Raw genomic sequence first — 18,571 nt, 5'->3', positions numbered from 1 at the left:
CCCAAATCCTTGGGATTACAGGCTGGCAATATGATCCCACTTCTATACAAAAAATATCATATATAAAGTTATTGCTAATGTTTTTATACTTTATGTAAATAAGAATGTTTTTCTTTTTTCTTTTCTTTACAGCAGTGCTGGGGATTAAACCTGGGACTCTCACATGTTAGGCAAGCACTCTACCACTGAGTTTGCTTCCTAAAAATGTTAACTTCTATTACTGAAAAAGAATATTCATAAGTACATTTTCAACATCATTGAAATCTATTTAAAAAGTCAAAAATATGTATGATAGGTATTTGGGGGGTTTTGTGCTTTTTAGTGAATGCTTAGCTTACATGTTTATCAGTGAGCTACATTCCCAGCACTAATGATAGCTTTGGGGGTCGGGGGTGGCACCAGGGAATGAACCCAGGGGCACTTAACCGCTGAGCCACATCCCTTGCTTGGATTTTGTTTGTTTTTGAGACCGAATCCCACTAAGTTGTTTATGGCCTCATTAAGTTGCCGAGGCTGGATTTGAACTTGCAATCCTCCTGCCTCAGCCTCCCAAGCCTTAATGATGGTTTTTAAAGCAACTGAGAATTATCTAACTTTGTGTGAGGTTGACAAGTTACTAATTCAAAGCTTATATAATAAAGAGAGGATGTTATTCTTTTTTAATTTTTTGAACAAGCACTACATTTAAATAAATTAAAAATTCAGAAGTTACACAATGGTAAATTGTGAAATCTCTTCCTCCCATCCACTTCTACCCAGTCAGCACCCCACGTGTAACCATATTACATATTTTAATGTATCTTTCAAAAACAGTCTCCACACATACAGTTCAAGTAAAAAGTACGTTTTAAAAAAAAAAAAAAACTTTTATGACCTTTATTGTATTGTTCAAATGAGGAATTCTCAATAAATGAGTTTGTGAACATGAAATGTATTTTCAATATCAGATATCATAGTCTTATGTTGGCAGTCTGAAGGAGGTATTTTTATGCTGGAATCATACTTGCACCTTTCTCAAGTAGTAGGAATTTCATTGGGTTCCTGCGGGAGAAACAAACACTAAACAATGGTCATCTAAATGATGGCAACATTTACAAAACACCAAACATGGTGATCTTACTGTAAAAACTCCTGGTTCATATGCTTAACCAACATTAGATTCACAGATGCATAGCTCCTGTTATAGTAAAAAGTAGGAACTTTAGGACTATAACACCATTGACAATACTTAACTATTGTTCTCTACTAATTTTTCATTTTTTCACACTTGCTGGTCTCTGCCTCAGATGTTCATCTGAGTACTTGTTGGTGCAAGACTCCCCTTTTCTACTAAACATGTCAGTTTACTTTTATTATCACTATACTCCTTCATGTTTCTGGTTCCCTATGTGCTGAGTTTCTTCAAGGCAGGGACCATGACTTTTTTTTTCTGGGTACTGGGGATTGGACCCAGGGGTATTTTACCACTGAACTACATCCTCAGCCCTTTTTGTTTTGAGAGAGGTTCTTCCCTAAGGTGCTGAGGCCCGCCTAGAACTTGCCTTCTTCCTGCCCTCAGCTTCCCGAGTCACTGAGCAACCCCGCCCAGCAACTTAAACAGAATTTCTATATTACCAAGCCCTAGTATGATGCCTGGCAGTATTAGACTTTCACTTAAAAGTGTTAAAGGAAAAAAAAAATTATACCAAAGGGGATACTTGAGAAGGTAACACCTAAAGTGTTTGTCAGGCAAAACAAAAGCAGAGAGGTAAAAAAAAAAAAAAAAAAAAGTAGTTTGCAAAACTGAACATAGTTCTGTGTGAATGAAATAACAGTTCAAATTAAGAGATAAGGTGGAAGAGGTAGCATGGGATACTTCCAAGGTGAGGTTCAAAATCTTTAGCTTGGTCAAGATATTCCAAGAGATGAAGGTGTTCCCAACTAGCTTTGAACCAATTCAGTTCCCTTAGCTATGGCTACAATTGCTTGCAATTTTCTAAAAACATATTCCACCACTTTAGTCTTCCCTTGTGCCTTGTCCTTTACTCATATACTTTCTCCCTTCTTCAAAACTCACCTCAATTGCCAACTTCATAGCAAAACTCTACCTGATCTATCAGAAAACAGGAACCTCCCCTGTGCTGACCTCTATTGTAGTTTCTCTTTCAGTTCTTTGACTCATTTGGCTCCACACTAAAGTCTAAGCCTAAAGTCTAAAGTGAATCGGGTGTTTTTAACTTTGTCTCTCCAGTTTCTTCGGTGGTAGATACTGTATTTGTTGTGTTGTTGAATAAGGTAGACAGACTCCATTTCTCACTATGTTCCTGTCATAATATTTGAAAGTCTAAAGACTCACTTTACAGACTGCAAATCCTGGTTAACTGACTGGTGCGACTTAATGATGTCGAATAATTAATTTGTTAACAGCCTTTACTGTTATTACTCAAACTGGGTGGAAATTTGACCACAATCCATAGTTCTCTTTGCATCAAGGTTTTCCAATGTCTCCCTGTTCAGCCCCAGGATACCTGCCCTCGACACAAAGCAACCAGCAAGATCCAGGAGCCAGCAAGGTCGGATGCTGATACAACGAGTGTCTAGGAACCCGCAGTCTGGTGAACTACGAAGCTCTGAGCTGCGCGTGGAAAAGAGCAAGAGGCAAGCCTGTGTGAGCTTGGTCTGGGACTAGGCCCGCCTTGCTCGGCGAGTTTCTAGAAGGAGGGAGAAAGGAAGGAAACCTTCACGGTCCGGGCTCAGAACTAAAGCGATTAAAGACGCCGAAAAGGGCGAGGGAGGCGCCGGGGGCGGGGTGCCGCGCTTTGTTCCAAAAGGCTCCCCTTCTGAAACAGCTCCTTTCCAGGACCCTGTACCCGATCCCTTCCTGGTCCTCCTGAACGATGACCCCACTGATTTGGAACCCCAAATTGCCTCAGAATCGCACACGCTCCTAGGCCATACCGGCTCCAGCAGGGTACATCAGTACTTCCTAGCCCACACAGCGGAGCTAAGGGCTCCAGAAGATTCCACGAACCTCGGGAACCCGGGCTTGCACCCTTCCCCACAAGGCCGTTCGGCACAGCCCTTCCGGGCCGGAGCGCCCCCGCGCCGTTGCCGGGTAACCGCGGGGCGGCGGCAGGGGCTGAAGGGGCGGGACTTCCGGCGAGTGACGCGCCCCAGCTCGGCTACAAAAGACGACGGCTGCGGCGCGCCGGGCGGAACTTTCCAGAACGCTCGGTGAGAGGCGGAGGAGCGGCGGCTGCCCGGGCTGCACACAGTTACGCGCTCCTTCCCACTCCTTCACAACGGCCCCAGCCCGCTCACCGGTGAGTTTCAGCCCTCGCGCTTCTCAGTCTCCTAGCTAACGCTGTTGGCGCACCAGGAAGCCGGATGGAGCCGCAGTTGGGAGGCGGTTGGCTCCGCGTGGGCGGGAGGGTTGTCGGTTCCTAGATCCATAATTCCATTTTTTGGAGGGCCGGTGTGGTGCCCCGGCAACCCATCCCCAGGTCGTAGGGAGAGAGTCCAAGACCTTTTTTGAGCCTCCCCCACCCAGCCTAAGGTCTCCGAGGAGCAGCCTTGGGTTTCCCCTTCGTGCGCGCCCCCGCGCCCCTCCGCCCGCGCTCCCTCCGGGTGGGCAACTCTGCGCGCACGCGCAGGAGTGAGGCAGGGGCGAGGGGCTGCGGGAGGAGCCGAGCGAGGCTGCTGCTTTCGCTTCTCCTGTCTCCTCTCCCTCTCTTTGTTGAGGGCTGGGCTTCCCCCTCCGCCCCTTCTATCCTGGGTGGGAGGGAGAAAGGAAGGAAACCTTCACGGTCGGCGCCAAGTGCAGGGGGGAACCTAAGGACGATTAACTACGCTAACCTCTGAGGGGCGAGAGGGGTTCGTCTGTGAAAGTAGGGAGGTTTTAAGCAATGTGACAAAAATACAGTTAAGCGCTCCTTCCCCAATAATTGTGACTGGGCGGTGGAGGGGGGGCTTGCTTTCTGGAACCAGTTCCATAAACCCCTCCCTCACCGCATGTACCTCAATGTCTTGGGAATGGTGTATGGCATTTATCAGTGTACAAAGACAGTGAAAATGTAATCAATGGAATGACTCTATTAGTGCCCCTTTTGATTACTGTTGTCACCACCTCAGGGGGAAGGGAGAACAGAAGAATCCAGATTACAGTCGTGTTACGGAAGCTGTAGTGTGGGAGAGAAGGAACCAGCTGCTAGAACGCTTTTGAATTCCTTGATTTTTTGCTTACATTTAGTTAACTAGAACTTGTAGCTGAATTATCACAGGAATTGTTACATTTCTGTAAAGTTTAGCGGAGGTGGTGTTTTTAAAATCAGATTTAACAAAGTAACAGTTTGCTGTGCCCTAGTCCTGACTTTACTAATCAAAAACTACCAGTTGAAAGCTGATTAAAATTGCATTTTTATTTCAGGCTGTAGAAAATGGTGAAAGAAACCACTTACTATGATGTTTTGGGGGTCAAACCCAATGCCACCCAGGAAGAATTAAAAAAGGCTTACAGAAAACTGGCCTTGAAGTACCACCCTGATAAGAATCCAAATGAAGGAGAAAAGGCAAGTAATATACTTGTGAACATCTGAGTAGTTCTTTGCCGATATGTAAAGTGTTTCTATTACTGTCTGAAATTGAGCTTGTTGTTGTTGTTTTTAAGAAAATTGACTCTCCTTTTCTCAAATAGTTTAAACAGATTTCTCAAGCTTATGAAGTTCTCTCTGATGCCAAGAAAAGGGAATTATATGACAAAGGAGGAGAACAGGCAATTAAGGAGGGTGGAGCAGGTGGTGGTTTTGGCTCCCCCATGGACATCTTTGATATGTTTTTTGGAGGAGGAGGAAGGATGCAGAGAGAAAGGAGAGGTAAGAAAGATCTACTTCATGCAGCAAGTTTCAGTAGCTGTTGATCAAAACAAATTTTTGAGAAATCACTCCTTTTAAAATGCTTGTTGACTTGTTGGTATAATGATGTAGATTGACCCATAAACTGCTTCTGTTTGATTTCTGGTGTATTTTATAAATGAGATTTTGTGTAACTAAAAATAGCTAAGCCAATCAAGTGGTAACAAATGAGTGCTTTTAAAGCCCTTGGTTGGATACATCCAACTCCCTCAGGTTACCAAACATTAATTAAGGAACAAAGCATAGCAACATAGTTTTAAAACCCTTTGCAAATCTTACTTGGTTCCTGTGCCCTGGAACCCATGGTATGTGCCTTTTTCAGTCAGGTGAGTTATTAAAGTTCAGAAATAAATTATCCAAGCTCATAGCAAAGGGAACAGTAGAGGTAGCATTGAAAACATAGGCTCATTGACTATATAGCCCATTATCTTTTTAATCTTGATTCATCTTTTTTTTTCTCAAAATATATACATTGACTATTTAGCAGAAAAGTGGTCTGTAGGCTGTACATGGAATAAGTGTTCCAGTCAAGAGAAGACAATCTCACTTTGTTCCTGTGTAGTTTATACAAGCGAGGGCAGATGTTTTTACATACGGGTCTTCAGGAGAGGATTGTTAGTAGTTTACTAGAAACAAAATCAGAAACCCAGAATCACTTGTTTAATAAACCATTAGATGGTTTGTCGTACAGGAAAGTATTTGTAGTTTTTATCTTTTTTAAAATAAAGAATTGGCCTAAAATTTATCACTTGACCAAACTCTAGAAACTTTACTTTTTCCTTGCCTGTACTTTCCACATAAAAGTTACAGTGAGCTGAGAATGGTGATATATTCCTGTAGTTCTAGATACTTGGGGACTGAGGCAGGAGCATCACAAGCCCCAGGCCTGCATGAGCTACTTAGCAAGATCCTGATTCAAATTGAAAAAGGGCTTGGGTGTGTAGCACAGAAGAAGAAGAAGGTTCCTGAATTCAGTCCCCAGTATTATAAAAATGATGAAAAGGGTGGCTTTCAGCATGCCATAACCAACTACATGGACTGTTTGTGATAATGGAACCCAAAGATACAGCTAGGAGCAGAAGGATATAGTTGTTAATGCTTCACATTCTATTTAGGAAGTTAAAATGTTCAGTAGGCATATTGTCTAGAAAAGAGTTTGAGAACTTTTTTCAGTCATGCATAAGGCAATAGTGTTGCAGTGGATAAAGTCCTTGTGGAATCATTAGCTAGAAACTTATTAACTAACCATTGGGAAACGGTTTCATTTCTGTTGTCATACTGTCCTTATATGATCTCAAAACTCTACTCCCTGTTCTAATATGAAAGTAATGTGTGACACTCCTTTGAAGCCTCAGGCCACCTGGGGATTTGTATTAATTTGGGATAAAAGAGAAAATGCAATTCTTCAGTTGAAGTAGTCATCACACTTTTATGTGCCCACTAAACACGTGTGGCTAGTGGCTGCTATACTGGCCAGTACAACTAAAACATTTCCATTACTGCAGAAAGTTCTGTTGAGCAATGCAGTTATGAAGGGTATGATAAATTTATCCTTTAAAACAACCAGTGCTTGCCCAGTGGTAAATGTGCTGTTCCTACTGAATTGGGAAGAAGTAGAAATTGATATTTCAGTGGTGTCTTAATTGGCTTCCCTGTCCAATCTTGACTGGTAGGAATTTACTGTGCTAAAGAATTTTGGATGAAGTAATTGACTCTGTTGCTCAATGTCATACTGAGTGAAAGCTTCAAAGAAAACATTGGCACAGAAATACGTATTTGAATTATTTGTGAAATGAGCTTACTTATAAGCTAACCTTGAATTTGGAGGTAATATCTTTGATTGCCATATTTCTAAGATGGTATGTCTGTGTCCTTGGGCATGTTAGTCTCTGACCCAATTTTCCTCATCTGTAATTTTATCACAGTTCCACGATCACATGTGATAATGTGGTAAACATTCTGTGAATAGGTGCTCAACTGATGATGGATCCTTGTGAGGCTCATTTTTCATTATTCTTTACCAATTTTTATAGTGCCTTCAACATAAGATAATAGCATTTTAGATGGATTTTTAATGAGTAGTGTTTTGTTCTAGGTAAAAACGTTGTGCACCAGCTCTCAGTAACATTAGAAGACTTATATAATGGTGCAACAAGAAAACTGGCTCTGCAGAAGAATGTGATTTGTGACAAATGTGAAGGTATGGTCTTTTAACATTCCTTTACATAACGGAAAATGGAGCTAAAGACTGAATAAGTAAAACTTGACAGATGTGCATTACTGTATCTGTTGCTAAACTTACACATAAATTTCTTTTAAACACTTTAAGGCCGAGGTGGTAAGAAAGGAGCAGTAGAGTGCTGTCCCAACTGCCGAGGTACTGGAATGCAAATAAGAATTCATCAGATAGGACCTGGAATGGTTCAGCAAATTCAGTCTGTGTGCATGGAGTGCCAGGGCCATGGGGAACGGATCAGTCCTAAAGATAGATGTAAAAGCTGCAATGGAAGGAAGATAGTTCGAGAGAAGAAGATTCTGGAAGTTCATATTGACAAAGGTGAGTTCTGATCCCTAGAGGAAATTCCATGGCAAGTTTAATAATACTATTTTAAAATATATACTGTTTTTATAGGTGGGGTTGTGGCACAATAGTAGAGTGCTTGTCTAGCATGTGTGAGGCACTTGGTTCAATTCTCAGCACCACATGAAAATAAATGAATAAACTAAAGGTCCATCAACATCTAAAAAAAAAAAAAGCACTGTTATTAATTAGGAAGATTCAGAAACCTTTCAATGTAAGAGGGTCATTTTTCTGGCATAAGTGATCGAATAATGTTCCATGCAAACTTAATTCCTGTTGCACCAGAATTCTTTGACCTTTTAAAATTAAATTACAGTTAAGCTGTGTACCCATTATTAATATCTTCAAGAATTATTAGATTAAAAGATATGCATACTTTTAAGGATTTGGGGGGGGAGAGGTTTAAATGAAGAATGGCCTCGTTGAAATTCATCTTAAGAACATGTTTAAATGTTCTTATTTGTCCACTTCTTAATTGACTCTTCCCCATTATTGTATTAAAATGCTGAATTTCTTGTTCCCTTTTTTTCTTTGCCCCCTTTTCTTTGAAAAACATCTCAGTGTGTTGCCCAGGTGCCATCAAACCCCTGGGCTTAAGCCATCCCCCTGCCTCAGTCTTGTGAGTAACTGGCACTGTAGGTATATGCTGCCATGCCTGTCATAATGTTCCGTTTCTTAATTGATTTGTAAGATTTAGATGACTCATTCTGGTTTTTTGGCTTTTTAAGTTTTATGATATCCCTCTCAGTTTCTACCTATTGGACTCTAGGTTATAACTATGTAACTTTTTTATATTTATGCATTTTAAGATTAAACTATTTTTGTCATTCTCTTAATTTTGTCAGTTTATTTTAAAATTTTAGATGTATTACAGCAATGCAAGTTCATTTTAGAAATATGTATAACCAACCCCAGAGAAAAATTGGTTATGTGTAATTCTGTGAAACAGTCAACATTATGGTAATAATCTCTTTCAGAGTGCTTTTATAAAATGAAACTAATATTGTACCTGTCAAAACTGGAATTGATAATATAAGCATCTTTCCATAGTAATATACAACTCACATTAATTAAGTAGTTATATTAAAGTTATCCTTTGTGCATCTGCAGATTCAGCCAACTTTGGGTTGAAAAATATTTGGGGACTGTGTATATTCAATACAATATACAATATATATTCAGTACAATATTTATTGTACTGAGTATGTACAGATTTTCCCCCCCCTTGTCATCGCTTCTTAAAACAATGTTATACAAAAACTATTTGCAACTTAATTGTACTATGTTACAAGTAATTTAGACATGATTAAGTGTGCAGGAAGATGTGCACAGGTTATATGCAAATGCTACATCATTTTATTGTATAAGGGACTTCAGCATCCTCAGATTTTGGTGTTTGAGGCAGATCAAGGACCAGTTTCCTGTTGGTATCAAGGTATAACTATAGTTTTATATATATATATTATCAGGAAGAAGTAGAAATTGGTATTTCTGTGGTGTTTTAATATCGGCTTCCCTGGCCAATCAAGGTATAACTATAGTTATATATATTATCAGGAAGAAGTAGATTTTATATATATATATATATAATATAATTTACATGACATATATATCATGTAAATTATGGTAACTGCCCTCTCACAAAAATTTTTAATTAACCAGGTAACTTTTACAAATTTGATTTACAAATGAATTTAACTGGCCCATGATGAATAGGGTTTGTGCTTTGAGTTTTTCTCTTTAGTTTGATGTCTTCTCTTAAACACAGCAGTATATACTTAGAGCATTGATTGCAAATGATGCTATTAATGGTGTGCTCTTTACATTGAGAACAACCAAGAAAAATTAGCTGAATTTAACTGCTTTACTGATGTAACAAGATAATTACTTTGCTAGTATATAGTTTAAAGACAGATTAAATTTTGTCAGTACTGCTCGGTATTGGTTTTAAGTCCATACTGGAGTATTTATGGATTAATTTTGCTTCAGAATAACGTGGGGAGAACATGTGGAAGTACAATACATAAAATATTAATCATAGGTTAACCATGGAATCTCGATTAATTTATGGAAATCCATTTACTGTTGACTGCATTTGTATGGAGTGGATGTTTATATATGCATATGTATGCTTATTTCTAAAATGTGGAATCACAATTGTTTATGTTCAGTGACCTTGGTAATCATTAGTTGTTAGAGATGTTATAGCCTTTACTGAACTAAAGTATACGGGACAGAGAGAAATAGAAGTTGAGGAGAATCTCAGTAAAAATACTGATCTTTTTAAAAATATCCTGCTGGAAAATCGTCTTCCCTGTGTTTTCTTTTGCCGGGGGGGGGGGGCGGGGGGGTGCTGGGGATTGAACCCAGAGCCTTATACATGTGAGGCAAGCACTCTACCAACTGACCTATATCCCCAGGCCCCCATCTGTGTTTTTGACATGGCCACTAAACCTCTTCCCCGCTTCCCAGTAGTTTTTTATTGCTGTAGTATTGAAGGATCAAAACCAGAGCCTTGCATGCATGTGCCGAACAAGTGTTCTACCATCAAGCTATACCCTTAGATCCAATATTGCACCTTTTAAATATTTTTAGTTTATATCTAGATACTCTATTATAAATGGTACAATAGTGAAAAGAAAGTTGATTTATTACTGTTAGACTTAATATAAATAACTTGAAAAAGTTTTGTTCTAATTTTTTTTTTTTTTAGATGTACCTTTATTTTATTCATTTATTTGTATGCGATGCTGAGAATCAAACCCAGTGCCTCACATGCTAGGCAAGTGCTCTACCACTGGGCTGTGATGCAAGCCTCTTGGAAAAGATTCTTAAATGTGATAGTGGAAGTAATTAACATTTATTGGCTATAATGTTTACCATCTGCCAGTTTGGTACTGACCTAGGTATTTTGGGGTGTGGAGCAGTTTGCACAGTTTGTTGCTTTGTACTTTTGTGTATAACTTGATGGCCCTGTCCCCCCCCCCCCTTTTTTTTTTCCTTAATGTGATAGCATAGGCGTTTTTTTACTTAAATCCTCTCAAAAGCTCTAATGAGTTAGGTGTCTCTTTGGGAAAGTTGAAACTTAGAAAGGTTATGCAACTTAGTTCCCCAGAGTAGTCCAGCCAGTAAATAGCAGCTCTGAGCTTTGAAGTCTTGTCTGTATGCTTCTAGAGTTTGTTTTCTATTTGATAGCTTTCTTTAGTAGTAAACTGAACTGATTAAGAAGTCATTAGACATTTCTCTGATAATTTACCATCCACAAGATTTTAGCATTCGTTTTTCATGTATACACAAACAAATCTGTGTGTTTTAGTAGATTTTGCAGTTCTCACCTCAGTGATGGATGGATATTCAGCAAAAGTACATGTTCTCTTGTTTTTAGGCATGAAAGATGGACAGAAGATAACATTCCATGGTGAAGGAGACCAAGAGCCAGGACTGGAACCAGGAGATATTATCATTGTGTTAGATCAGAAGGACCATGCTGTTTTTACTCGGTAAATACTTAAATGACATATTGTATATTTGGTTGTTTTTATTTGTTTTGATTTAAATGAGCTTCCCTTAGAACGTTATTTACCCTTAGAACTTAGAACATTATCTCTGGAAATCCTAACCTGAAACTTAAAAGGTGTATTTCAATTAGGAGATGTTTTCTGTGAGTATGAGTGGGTGCTTGAAAGGAAACATCCCTAGACAAAATTTTACCCTCAGTCATAAGGTCATAGCGCTTTCACCAGTTTTCAATCCTGAGTTAGTGATAAATTGAGTTGCTTTTAAGTGTAACTATCTAAAACTATCTCAAAAGAGAAGTTTGGGCTCAGGTTATGTAAATTCAGGTCTACTGCTATAAAATATTTAACATTGAGTTTATGATGAACTTATGTTGAAACACAAAAAAGTTGATTGTTAACAGTGAACGTATTAAATATATCCATCTCTGAAACATGAGAGACTGATAATAGGATTGCGGACAACATTTTCAAAGAACTGGTTTAGAATGAATTATGTGGGGTGGTGTTTCACAAATGTCTCAAAAATAATGAGAAATGCTGACGAGTTCAGGATGACATACATCAATAAGGAAATTCTTACTATTCCTTGAAATCTGTTGTCTCCATTATTTAATTTCACAGAGCCTAAATAATCTAGGACCCAGCCCAGGTCTGTTTAAATTTATGCACTGTGTAATGTTCTCTGTTCCTGATGTATATTTGCTTTCTTTTTATTTACTTTTTTAGTTTTTTTTTTTTTTTTTTTACTTTTTTTTACTTTTTTACTTCTTTTAAAAATGTTTTTTAATTAGTTGTAGATGGATAGAATGCCTTTATTTTACTGATTTTTATGTGGTGCTAGGGATCAGATCCAGTGCCAGGCAATGCTCTGTCATTGAGCCACAGCCCCAGCCCTGTATTTGCTTTCTTTAAACCTCATTCTTATGAGAGTTTTTTCTTTTCCAAGAAACTTTATTTTAAATGTTAAGTGGTACAGGTTACCAGAATGTGTAGAAGGATTTTAAAACCTTGTCCAGGAACTGCTGTTCCCAGTTCTTAGCTCTGTTCCATTTTTAGGGGGATTGGGAGGGGTTTTACTGTATGTGAACTGCATCGTTTCTGTTCAAGAAGAAAGCAGCGAGGTGCATGCCTATAATCCCAGTGGCTCGGGAGCCTGAGGCAGGAGGATCACGAGTTCAAAGCCAGCCTCAGCAACAGCGAGGCACTAAGCAACTCGGTGAGACCCTGTCTCTTAAATAAAATACAAAATAGGGCTGGGGATGTAGCTCAATGGTTGAGTGCCCCTGAGTTCAATCCCTGGTACCCAAAAAAATTGTAAAAAAGAAGAAAGCAGTTGCCCACTCCGGTATTTATAATCATTGGTAGTTTGAAAGATGTAAATATGTGCCATGTTTGCATTGATATAGACGAGGAGAAGACCTTTTCATGTGTATGGACATACAGCTGGTGGAAGCATTATGTGGCTTCCAGAAGCCAATATCTACTCTTGATAATCGAACCATAGTCATCACCTCTCATCCAGGTATGGTAACTAGATGAGTTTTTCCCTATTCTAGTTTTCCTAATCTCCTAATAACTAAGAAGTAGAGGCACTTGGAGATAACTGGTATTTTTTCTTCCTCCATTGTATATCCTTCCCTGGGTTGATAAGGTCATAAACAGAAGAGACTAGGATTATTCTGCCTCATAAACTAACTCCTATCAGTTAGGACATTTCCTTTATTGTTTTCCTTGCCATGTAAAACTATAGCCCTACTTTGAACTTGACTTTGTTTTTAGGTCAGATTGTCAAGCATGGAGATATAAAGTGTGTGCTAAATGAAGGTATGCCAATTTATCGTAGACCATATGAAAAGGGTCGCCTAATCATCGAGTTTAAGGTAAGCTATAATACTCTAGGGTATTTGAGAATGGTTAGCTTAATCATTGGTTAGAATTAACATTTTCTGAGTGCCAGATAATCTCATTTATATTCCCCCTTGCATAAAAAGATATATATTGATCTTATTGTTACTTAATAACAAGTTGGGGATGGGTTTATTTGCATCATTAAGAAATGGATGACCTTTTTAAAGTCAAAAGAGCTTTGTTAATCGCTTAAGAAGGATTAAATGTTTCTGAGGGTGGATTCTTATGTTTTAAATATCTGTTTGCTGAGTGAAGCAGTGCTATAACCAGTGTTTTTTGTTTTGAAGACCTGGCTTTTGCTTGTTGTATTAGCACATGCTCACCAATTATTCATGAGACTATGGCAGGAGATCACAAATGCAAGCCCAGCCTGGGCAACTTAGATCTTCTGTCTCAGATTTTTCTTTAGTAGTTTGGTATATAGGTTAACACAGGGTCCTCGGTTTGATCCCAGTACAGCAAGAACAAAAAAAGACCTGACTTTTGTCAAAATTCTTAAACTGGGGTTCACAGTATTGACCTTTGGCATATTCGTTCAAAAATTGTTTTTCTGGGGAAAATTGAGTCCATGATACTTGAAGAAGCTAATAATGAAATGGAATTAACAAATTTCTTTTTGTAGGTAAACTTTCCTGAAAATGGCTTTCTGTCTCCTGACAAACTCTCTTTGCTGGAAAAACTCCTACCCGAGAGGAAGGAAGTGGAAGAGACTGATGAAATGGATCAGGTAGAACTGGTGGACTTTGATCCAAATCAGGAAAGACGGCGCCATTATAATGGAGAAGCATATGAGGATGATGAACATCATCCCAGAGGTGGTGTTCAGTGTCAAACCTCTTAATGGGGCCAGTGAATAACACTCACTGCAGGCATTTTATATGCAGTAGTGAATGAGTGAAGGACTATAATCATAATATGCTCACTACTTGCTATTGTTTTTGTTTTAATATTCAATTATAGTAGTGTTTTAAAAGTTAAATGAAGAATAAACGCAAATATAAAAGCTCTGACTTTGCCCTGTATGTATGATGACTTCAGTGTGCAAGAAGTTGTTTAATACCTGTAAAAACTACTTTTAAAGTTCCCCTAGCATCTGTTAGGCCATACCTTGTAATTGATTTCAGCTGTGTATGTGGACAAACTTAGACTGAAATACTAGGTATATGTGTTGATTTCAGTGTATGACCCTTCATTGTTAAGCTATAAAATTAAAACTCTGTATTTAACTTGCAATCAGAAAAAGAAAACTTAATTTGTAGAGGAGTGTTGGTCTGTCTAGTTATTTGTATTAAGTGGGATTCTTATGATGACTCTGCATTCTATTGCCTCAACTTACTTGAAGGTGACATAATGTATAATTTTGCTTCTGGTATCAGTGAAAGAAATGATACCTTTCAAAAGATGGGGTTTATCATTATATGCTGCTTCTTAAGGGCTTGCACTTGTAGAATTGCATTCCCTTCTATTGTGCCATCTTATATACATATATATACATACACATATATACAAAACTGTGTTGACCAGTCCTGGTTACATTTTTCCCTTCTCTTTGGACCATGGTAAGCCCTGGTAGTGAAATCCAGACCTATACATGGAAAAGTAGTTTGCATGTATAATATAGGAAGGTGTTCCTTAGGTATGTTACAGGCTTAAACATTTGACTTATGCTCCAAAGTAACTGTAATTTGATGTTGGTAGTCTAGCAAATATGATGAATAGCTTTAACTGTATGTTTAAAAGTCATCATATGTTCACATGCTTAAATCTGGATATCAGAATTTAAGCAATTCTTGAAATGTATGAATGTCTCCTTAATATACTGATTACAAAGCATTTCCAGTGTGTCAATACAGGCTTTTTTTTTCCCCCCCTCAGATCATGAAAGCATTAGATTTTAATTAAGATACATAGCTTCATTTTACTTAAAATTAGCAACAAAATTAATATTAAGATAATTAAATGCTTAATATTAAACATGGGTGGGGAGTGAAAGTAGAGGGTTGACTTGGTATGAATCAAGAGGAAAGGGGCTTTAAAAACTTGTTAACCACTGGGGTTGAGGATAATAATAACTTTCTGCCTTAAACATTTCCAATCTGGAAGTAGCCTGAAAGTTTCCCTCATGCACTAAAGAGGAGAAACTAAACTTGGGGTAAAAAATAATATCCAAATCTTCAATGTTGGTTTGACACTGGTTCTCAATCTTGGCTATCACTGTCAGGAGGACTTCCCAACATGATGCATACTGTACTTCATAGCAACTTCTCAGATAGTGGGAAAGGAAGCTCTAAAAGCACAGAAAAGAGAATGCACAATACAAAAAATGCCATTCTTGTACCTTTGATCTTTCAAAATGTGTCATCTCATCCACCTTTGGAGATTGATAGCAGGAATTTAAACACCTTTTTTTTTAATGGGAAAACCACCCTCTCTAGTCTACTGGCTTCTCAAATTTGAACATGTTTGCCAGACCTCACTACCAATTTGATGCTGTAAGTCTGGGGTAGGACCTAAGAATTTGTCTTTGAAACAAGTTGCCAGGTAACATTAAGACCAGTGTTCTAGTCTGAATAAAAGCTAGTGACTACAAAGACAGGTCCAGATTCTTGCAATTCATTTATTTCCACTTACCTCACTACCTGTGGTTTGCTTGGGTAAATATTTAACAGAATGTGGAGAAACAATCCATGGTTTCTTTGCCTTAGCCTAAACTCTTAAAAATTGAGGAAAACAGCAGGAGAAGGAAGAAATGGAGCTCTGGAATTATCTGGTTTTCAATGTGAGCTCCATGCAAGTTGTGTTATTAAAGTATATCATGTCTGGAAATCATTTTTTCTTACGTATTTGTGGGGTCTTTTATCTTTTTTTGAATTTATTTAAGTAGGTGTATATTACAGCAGAATGCATTTCGATTCATTTTACAAAACGGCAGCACAACTTTGTTTCTCTGGTTGTACATGATATAGCTTTGCACCATATGTCCAGTCATATTTATACCTAGGGTAATAATGTCTATCTCATTCTACCATCTTTACTGTCCCCAGTCTTTTATTATTTTTTTATGTGGTGTATCTCATACATGTGAGACAAGCATTCTACCACTGAGCTACATGCCCAGCCCCTTATATGTGGGGTCTTAATAGAATCTCCCTACTGAAGTGGTTCTGAGACTTAAATAAGGCTGATTACATAGTAACAAAGAGCTTAATAAAGGCTATATTAGTGGAAATAGTAAAGGATATATACCTAAAATTTCATGTCATTTAAAAACATGTTGCTTTGGAATACCTTAGGGTGGTATCTCAGATATTAAGTGGAGCATAGGACATAGGTCCTTAATCTAATGAACTTTAATGCCACATTTTTGAGTTTAATTTCAGAATAAGTGTACATAGATTCTTGGCACCCAACTCCCTTTAGCCTCTGCCATCATACTGGTAACATGATCCCAGGCTGGAGGTTGTTGCCCTTCAGAACAAATCCAGGGCCTCCTGCATGCTAGATGAGCATTTTACCTCTAAGCCCAACCTTAGTCCAAGGCTGTAGTTTTTAGAAAGTAAAGGAGTAGCACCACCTATCTTCAGCCCCTAACCCCATGTTTCTGGGGTGGGCTCTCCTGCCAAAGTGGCCCAGACTCAGGTGCTGATCCCTCTTTCTCTGGAACTAGGGACACGCAAAAGAGGAAGTGTTGGAAAGAACTAAAGTTAGTCACGAGACAATGAGTGCACTACCATTTTTTAACCCTATCTTGAGTTTTGTGTGGAATAAAAGGCAAAAATATTTTCAATTTTGTTTGCTCAACATGCATTACATTAATTTAAAAATGTAATGGCTTCTAATCCAGGCTTTGGCCTTGTCTCCCAAGACTACCAATTTGTCTAGCACTTACCTTGCTTCCTTGCCAATTTGCCATTCCTGGAAAGGTTCTCTCCTTAGATGCCAAACAACTTTACTTTCAACTCTTACTCCTGGTCCTTCTTTTATGGTCACCTCCAGAAATGTTTTCCTAACCCATCAGCATATCACTCTTTTTGTCTAGCTCTTCTTTACCATAAGGCAGAAACTAGCCTTTTTTGCACCATCCCCAGCACTTGATGCTAGGAATAGAAGTGCTCCATAAAAATTCCTGGAAGAAATGAATGTGTGCTGACTGACTAGATTCTTGATTGTAAACTAGCACAAACTAAGCAATATCCAATTGCCAGCTCATGAAGTCAAGGACTAAATCAAAAACCTAACTTTTCAAAGGAAAGTTTTTGTAAAGAATTTGAGCATAAGCTGTTTTCATGTCCCAGTTTAAACTTTTTTAAGTGAAAGGCTTAACTGGAATGACATTCATGAGAATTCTAAACTAATGGCTACATTCAATTCCCACCAGCATTTTTTTTCCCCCAGTACTGGGGGACTGAACCAGGGAGGAGTTACATTCCCAACCCTTTCCCTACCTCTTTTCTTTTTGAGACAGTCTGGCTAATTTGCCCAGGCTAACCCCAAACTTAGGATCCCACTTCAGTTTCCAGACTCACTGGAACTGTGTCCCTATACCTGGTTTTCAACTAGCATTTTTAAATGTCAAAATGACATCTTGGACAAAAGCTGCAGGTTTTTTTGGCAAAAGGGAAATAGATTATAGAATGTGAGAGATTTCTTAATGCTGTGCCGAATTCAGCCAATATTGAGCATTACATGCCAGGCACAGGATCAAGCTGCATTTCAAGTAACAAAGGTAAACTAAAGTGCTGAAGATGTAGCTCAATGGTAGAGCATTTATCTAGCATTTGCCCCGGGTTCAGTCCCAATAGTATTTAAATAAGAAGTCAGGTGCAGTGGCACATATTTAATCCCAGCTACTGGGGAGGCTGATCAGGGCAAGAGGATCACAAGTTCAAGTCCAGGGGCTGGTAATATAACTCAGGAAGAGTACTCCTGGATTCAATCCCCAGTACTGAAGACAGCTAAGTGAAGTGGCATAAGCCTGTTATCTCAGCGGCTTAAGAGGCTGAGACAGATTGCAGGTTCATAGCCAGCCTAAGCAATGGTGAGGCAACTCGGACCCTGTCTCTAAATAAAATACAAAATAGGGCTGGGGATGTGGCTCAGTGGTTAGAGTGCCAGGAAAAAAAAAAAATTTTTAAAGGCTGGAAATGTAAACCTGGGTTCAGTCTCTAGTACCCCCCCCAAAAAAAGAAAGGAAAAAATGCTAACATTAAGAGAGCATAGAAGGCCTACAGAAACAAGATTTCACATTCTTGAAAGTGCCTAGCACAGATATATGGCACTTCTGATGTATGAAGTTTCCTATATTTGAAACAAAAAAGGTATCCATATGTAAAATTGTTTTTTCAAGAGTAAATGCATTACTTTAGCTAACTGGTAAAGAGGCACACTGCAAGAGATTTCTGTAAGTCTTAGATCTTAGGTTTTCTTAAAAACAGCACATTTTCAATGCTAGACCTTCCTCCACAAAAAAGAGATGACAAGACTTTGAATTCTCAAAACTGATCCTACAGCTAGCTCCATCCAGAAGATGGAGACAATATTCCCTAGAGTTGGTCTGAATGTGTAAGAAGGCCAGCCAAAAATGGGCAGATGAGAACATAACTAAACTGAGACCTTATGCCATCAACTGACCTTTCTCACTCAGACCAGTCTATCCTCCTATCCCAAGAACATGC

General features: G+C 38.6%; 1 protein-coding gene and 1 long non-coding RNA gene across 2 annotated transcripts; one reads left to right on the top strand and one right to left on the bottom strand.

Annotated features, from left to right (window-relative positions):
* Nucleotides 1-911: 911 nt before the first annotated feature.
* Nucleotides 912-3,043, bottom strand: LOC143390881 (uncharacterized). Its single transcript, XR_013090256.2, has 2 exons — nucleotides 2,938-3,043; nucleotides 912-1,041 (listed from the first exon to the last, which is right to left on the bottom strand). It is a non-coding gene; the product is annotated as an uncharacterized LOC143390881 (long non-coding RNA).
* Nucleotides 3,044-4,704: 1,661 nt separating this feature from the next.
* On the top strand, nucleotides 4,705-14,156 carry Dnaja1 (DnaJ heat shock protein family (Hsp40) member A1). Its single transcript, XM_076845917.1, has 7 exons — nucleotides 4,705-4,850; nucleotides 6,985-7,089; nucleotides 7,219-7,446; nucleotides 10,856-10,970; nucleotides 12,395-12,510; nucleotides 12,768-12,868; nucleotides 13,519-14,156. The coding sequence occupies exons 1-7, from the start codon at nucleotides 4,793-4,795 to the stop codon at nucleotides 13,735-13,737; spliced, it is 942 nt and encodes a 313-aa protein (XP_076702032.1). The 5' UTR covers nucleotides 4,705-4,792; the 3' UTR covers nucleotides 13,738-14,156.
* The last annotated feature ends 4,415 nt before the right edge of the window (nucleotides 14,157-18,571 follow it).

Source organism: Callospermophilus lateralis, chromosome 2 (assembly GCF_048772815.1).
Source record: "Callospermophilus lateralis isolate mCalLat2 chromosome 2, mCalLat2.hap1, whole genome shotgun sequence".
Lineage (NCBI taxonomy): Eukaryota > Metazoa > Chordata > Mammalia > Rodentia > Sciuridae > Callospermophilus > Callospermophilus lateralis.
Note: the sequence above shows the minus strand (reverse complement) of the source record. Positions and strands in the feature narration are given on the sequence as shown.

What these genes read in the sequence shown, in the direction of transcription:
- Dnaja1 (XM_076845917.1), top strand. Translation starts at nt 4,793, where the DNA reads ATGGACATCTTTGATATGTTTTTTGGAGGAGGAGGAAGGATGCAGAGA. An exon ending in GACCATGCTGTTTTTACTCG is followed by an intron (nt 10,971 to 12,394) that starts GTAAATACTTAA and finishes GCATTGATATAG; the next exon opens with ACGAGGAGAAGACCTTTTCA. An exon ending in AGTCATCACCTCTCATCCAG is followed by an intron (nt 12,511 to 12,767) that starts GTATGGTAACTA and finishes CTTTGTTTTTAG; the next exon opens with GTCAGATTGTCAAGCATGGA.